We start from the raw sequence: 6,064 nt of genomic DNA on the forward strand, positions 1-6,064 counted from the left end.
CAACAGTTAGAACTGGACATGGCACAACAGACTGGTTCCAAATAGGAAAAGGAGTACGTCAAGGTTGTATATTGTTACCCTGCTTATTTAACTTATATGCAGAGTACATCATGAGAAACGCTGGACTGGAAGAAACACAAGCTGGAATCAAGATTGCCGGGAGAAATATCAATAACCTCAGATATGCAGATGACACCACCCTTATGGCAGAAAGTGAAGAGGAACTCAAAAGCCTCTTGATGAAAGTCAAAGTGGAGAGTGAAAAAGTTGGCTTAAAGCTCAACATTCAGAAAATGAAGATCACGGCAGACGGTCCCATCACTTCATGGGAAATAGATGGGGAAACAGTGGAAACAGTGTCAGACTTTATTTTTTCTGGGCTCCAAAATCACTGCAGATGGTGACTGCAGCCATGAAATTAAAAGACGCTTTCTCCTTGGAAGGAAAGTTATGACCAACCTAGATAGCATATTCAAAGGCAGAGACATTAGTTTGCCAACAAAGGTCTGTCTAGTCAAGGCTATGGTTTTTCCTGTGGTCATGTATGGATGTGAGAGTTGGACTGTGAGGAAGGCTGAGCACCAAAGAATTGATGCTTTTGAATTGTGGTGTTGGAGAAGACTCTTGAGAGTCCCTTGGACTGCAAGGAGATCCAACCAGTCCATTCTGAAGGAGATCAGCCCTGGGATTTCTTTGGAGGGAATGATGCTAAAGCTGAAACTCCAGTACTTTGGCCACCTCATGCAAAGAGTTGACTCATTGGAAAAGACTCTGATGCTGGGAGGGACTGGGGGCAGGAGGAGAAGGGGACGACAGAGGATGAAATGGCTGGATGGCATCACTGACTTGATGGACTTGAGTTTGAGTGAACTCCGGGAATTTGTGCTGCGATTCATGGGGTCACAAAGAGTCGGACACAACTCAGCAACTGAACTGACTGAACTGACTGACCAGTACCAGATCCTCATAGCTATTTTTATAGGGCCCAGAATACCAGGGATAACTAATTCAAAGGGAAAATGAAAAATTATTTATAGCCCCACAAATAAATATCTTGGTGAAGGTACAAATCTGTTCTTGATTATTCATGTCTAATGATAAAGATAATAATAAAAATTACAATGTATTGATTACCTACTTACAAATACTAACTTGAAAGCTCTAGTGGATTTATTTAATACTTGAAATAGCCCTGTGAGGTAGGTATATGAACAAAGGAACTAACAGCCACAGAGAATTAAGAAACCTGCCCAAGATCACCCTGCTGCTAAGTACCAGTACTACAGACTGCCTTTCTTCCTCAAAATCTGCTACACTGTGCTGCAACAGATAATACTGAGTATACACTGAAAATATTTATTTTGCTTCTGTCACTGTTTTACAGAACTCAAACACACATGCACACACAGCACACACATACACACAGAATGCTTCCTAACAGTAAAATGTGTCAGTCTGCAAATAAAAGTATTGCTGTATTAATAGTTCCCAATCCTTATCTCTAAAATGAAAAGGTGATATGATCTAAAGTCCCTTTAACATGCTCTAATTGTTCTATGACTTGTGGTTAGAATCACTTCTAACTCTAAAATTTTATAATTCTTCAGCATGTCAAGTACTGACATCTTGCATATCTACAAATAATAAATATCAAGGTGGTCTAGGACATAATTTTTTAAACCTTAGATTTCAAGTGACTGCTGCTGTTGCTAAGTCGCTTCAGTCATGTCCGACTCTTTGTGACCCTATGGACTGTAGCCTGCCAGGCTCCTCTGTTCATAGGATTCTCCAGGCAAGAATAGTGCAGTGAGTTGCCATTTCCTTCTCCAAGGGATCTTCATGACCCAGGGATTGAACCCACGTCTCTTACACTTTCTGCACTGGCATACAGGTTCTTTACCACCTAGCACCACCTGGGATGCTAGTCATTAGTAGGTAATAAAATCAATTTAGTGAGCAGTGATCACATTATAAAAAACAAATGGAATGTCAGACAACCATTGTGCTGTAAAACTTTTGTTTCATGGATGACTTTGAAGGGTTCAAGACTTTTGTGGAGGAAGTAACTGCAGATGTGGTGGAAATAGCAAGAAAACTATAATTAGAAATGAAACCTTAAGTTGTAAATGAACTGCTGAAATTTCATAATAAACTTAAATGGATAAAAGCTACTTCAATGGATAAGCAAAGAAAGTGGTTTCTTGAGATGGAATCTACTCCTGGTAAAGATGCTGTGAAGACTGCTGACGTGACAACAAGGGATCTAGAATATTACATACACTTAGTTCATAAAGCAGGGTTTACGAGGATTGCCTCCAATTTTCAAAGAAGTTCTACTAGGAGTAAAATGCTACTGAACAGCATTGGTGCTGCAGAGAAATCATTCCCAAAGGAAGTCTATCAAGTGGGAAACTTCACTGTTGTCTTACTTTAAGAAATTGCCACAGTGACCTCTACCTTCAGCAACCACCACCTTGATCAGTCAGTAGCCATCAACATTAAGGCAAGACCCTCCACCAGCAAAAGATTACAACTCACCAAAGGTGCAGATGATGGTTGGCATTTTTTTAGCAATAATGTAATTTAAAATTTAGGCATCTATATTTTTTACACATAATGCCCTTGCACACTTAAAAGACTACAGTATAGTGTAAAAATAACTTTTATATGCACTATGAAACCAAAAAAATTGTGTGACTTTGTTTTATTATGTGATATTTGCTTTATTTCAGTGGTCTGGAACCAAACCTGCAGTATCTTTGAGTTATGACCGCACTGCACATAATTTTCAGCAGAGAAGAGGAAGATAAGCTCCTATTCCTAAATACTTTGGACTTCATTTCTGGAAGTAGACATTCATGATTTACTGGAGTCATTTCACCTATTCATTTAGACAACATGTTCTGAGGGGCTTTCTTTATATACCAAGTTCTGAAGATAGAAAGTTGAAGAAGAGATAGACGTTGCTGTGGCTTCTAAGATATCTCCAATATGAGCAATATGTTGAATCAGTTTGACCTGAGAGGTTATTCACTCCAGAGGAGCCTGGTGGGCTATATAGTTCATAGGGTCACAAAGAGTTAGACACAACTGAGCAATTAACACACACTCCAAAGGAAAATACATTTTCATCCCTCATACAAATCAATGTTATCTTGAATGAATAAATGGAACCAATGAAGCAATTTGAGATAAAACCAGAATCCAAATGAACTGCTGGGTCTCCATCTGTTTTTTTACTACTGGTCTAGCCCCAGAGTAGCAACCACAGGCACTGAAGGCTGAGCTTACCTGCTCCTCCACCGGTGGCTCCTCCCGATTTAGAGGGATTTTTGATTCAACGTCCTCCCACTGCGGACGGTGGTTAGAAGCTGCGGTGTCAGTAGCAACGCCACCATTTTGTATCTTGATGCCATTTGTCCCCTGGCAGGAGGGAGGAATGTGGTGAAAGAAAAGGCTCTTCTGTGGCATAGGCAGAAACCAGGCCACAGCGAAAGCCACAGAAACACAGGTGAGAGAGATGACATTCAGGCTGAACAGGGACCAGGATGCCACTGAGACGAGGATCTGCCCCAGGACAGAGCCCACTGTGAAGCCCACCAATGTGGCACTTCGACAGTAGCTCGTGACTTTCTGGTACATGCTCAGGTCTACCACACTGTAGATGTAGGAGTAGTAGGCAATTTCAGTGGCAGTGGCGATGCCATAGAAGAATTCCAAGAACTGAATGGCCAGCAGTCCCTGGGCATACAGCAGCATGAACCACGTAACAATAAGGCTGAGTCCCTGGAGCAGAACGACAGGCTTATAGCGGAGGTAGTCTGTGGCAAGGAACACAGGAAACAGCAGCACCAGGTAAGAGTAAGTCCATACTGGATATATTTCATTGAAGACCTGGTAGAAAAAGGATAAAACCCTGTTAGTGACCTCAAACAAACTGGAATATTCATTAATAATTTATTCTTATAAAACAATCTACCATAACCTCAAAGATCTCATTCTTAGCAAACAAAGAAATCTCATCAACAATTCTGAGAATTGTTTGGAATTCACTTCCCTGTTTCCATCCCATCACCTCTTCCTAATATCTTCCCTATTCATCGAGGCCTAGTTCAATGCCTTCCTCATCCTGGAAGACTTGGCTACAGTTGATGGTATTTGTAACCCAACATCCAAAGCTCTCTTGACACTGCTTTCTATGTGTCACTCTCTTCAATTACCTCATAGCACTGCTTGTTAACCATGGTTACACATCTCCCAAGGAGCTTTAAAAATTTTGGAAGCCTAGCCACAAGCATTTTTTCAAAACTTCCCAGGAGATTTTAACATGAGCCAGAGTTTAGAACCACTGCTGGAGAAGGCAATGGCAACCCACTCCAGCACTTTTGCCTGGAAAATCCCATGGACGGAGGAGCCTGGTAGGCTGCAGTCCATGGGGTCGATAAGAGTCGGACATGACTGAGCGACTTCACTTTCACTTTTCACTTTCAGGCATTGGAGAAGGAAATGGCAACCCACTCCAGTGTTCCTGTCTGGAGAATCCCAGGGACAGGGAAGCCTGGTGGGCTGCCGTCTATGGGGTCGCACAGAGTTGGACACGACTGAAGCGACTTAGCAGCAGCAGCAGCAGCTTTACAGGTTCTTTCAGGGTGGACTTCACTTTCATTTGCACAGCCTGCATACTGTTTGGAAGATACTTGGCTGAATAAATGCTTTGGAAACAAACCAATGTTTTGGAATCATCATCAGTTCTTACTTTCAGCCACAGAATGGGGAACATAGATCCTACAGATTGATTAGGTTTTTCTGTTATTAAGTTTCACTTCTTTGGGGTAACAGGAATAGATCAAGAAAGCAACTCTGTCCTACAGTCTTAACAGCGTAACTATCTATGGATGAAGCATCATAAGCAACTCTGGTGCCTTTCTTTTTGCGTATCTATGATATGAAAATGGAAAAAAAAGGAAGGTTTTGTTTCCTTTTTCATTAATTTTTCACTGGAAGACAGTAGAAATAATTATTAAACCAAAAAGACCCCCGCTGGAAGTTTAGTTCCATCATTCGCTGAATGATTTTAAGTTGATTTTTTTTAAGTTCCCTTTAGCCATCTCCATCATCAGTAAAAGAGAAGGAAAACCTATGCCACAGGGCTGTTTGTTGCAAGGGCTAAATGAGAAAATACATGTAAGTCACTTACTCCACCATCTTTTCATAGGTCTAAAGACTTAAGGACTGAAGCTAAAACACAGACCACTTGAGACAATATGCATTAAATTAATTGATTTAAGACTCCATTCTTCAAATAAGAATCATTGCAGGTAGGAGACGTTTTACTCTTCTCACACCTACCCCAGAGCCTAGCAAATTCCTGGGGGCTTAATAATAAGTCAGTTTCTAAGTGATCATTAAGTTCAGATTGGTGACCTCAGTTTTTAAGTGCTTTCTGAAAGGTAGTCCTGCTAACAGGCTAAATACTTTGTGATGGAGCGATATAACCCTCTACTTTTTTTTAATTCTCATGTATACCTCAGTTCACTCAAGTGTAACATGAACTAATCGTTTTAAAGTTTTAGAGGAACAATATAGTAAAAAATCATTATAAAATATTTGCCAATGTAGAGAACAACTATAAAAGGAAAACATAATCTGAGATACATTTTAGACTTGATTTCTGATTGGCTGAGCATCAAAAGTGATTCATCTATGGAGATTACTCAGCCACAAAAAGGAATGAAGTCAGCTGAACTGAGGTGGAGGAAACTAGAATTTGTTATATGGAGTGAAATAAGTCAGAAAGAGAAAAACAAACATTGTATATTAATGCATATATATGGAATCTAGAAAAAGAGTACTGATGAACCTACTTTCAGGGCAGAAGCAGAGATGCAGAAGTAGAGAACACACTTGTGGAAAGAAGAGCAGGGGAAGGAGAGGGTGGGATGAACTGAGCGAGTATCACTGAAACATATACACTACCATGTGTAAAACAGCTAGTGGGAAGTTGCTGTGCAACACAGGGAGCTCAGACCAGTGGTCTGTGATGACCCCGAGGGGTGGGGTGGGG

At 40.8% G+C, this 6,064-nt stretch overlaps 1 protein-coding gene across 1 annotated transcript in view; it reads right to left on the reverse strand.

The window, feature by feature from the left end:
- SLC19A2 (solute carrier family 19 (thiamine transporter), member 2) overlaps window positions 1-6,064 on the reverse strand; it is a 32,178-nt gene that overhangs the window by 19,967 nt on the left and 6,147 nt on the right. The window contains exon 2 of the mRNA XM_010836695.1: window positions 3,292-3,894. Within this exon, the coding sequence (XP_010834997.1) occupies window positions 3,292-3,894 (603 nt within the window). The remainder of the gene's footprint in view (window positions 1-3,291; window positions 3,895-6,064) is intronic.

Source organism: Bison bison, unplaced genomic scaffold (genome assembly GCF_000754665.1).
Source record: "Bison bison bison isolate TAMUID 2011002044 unplaced genomic scaffold, Bison_UMD1.0 scf7180017864064, whole genome shotgun sequence".
Classification (NCBI taxonomy): Eukaryota; Metazoa; Chordata; class Mammalia; order Artiodactyla; family Bovidae; genus Bison; species Bison bison.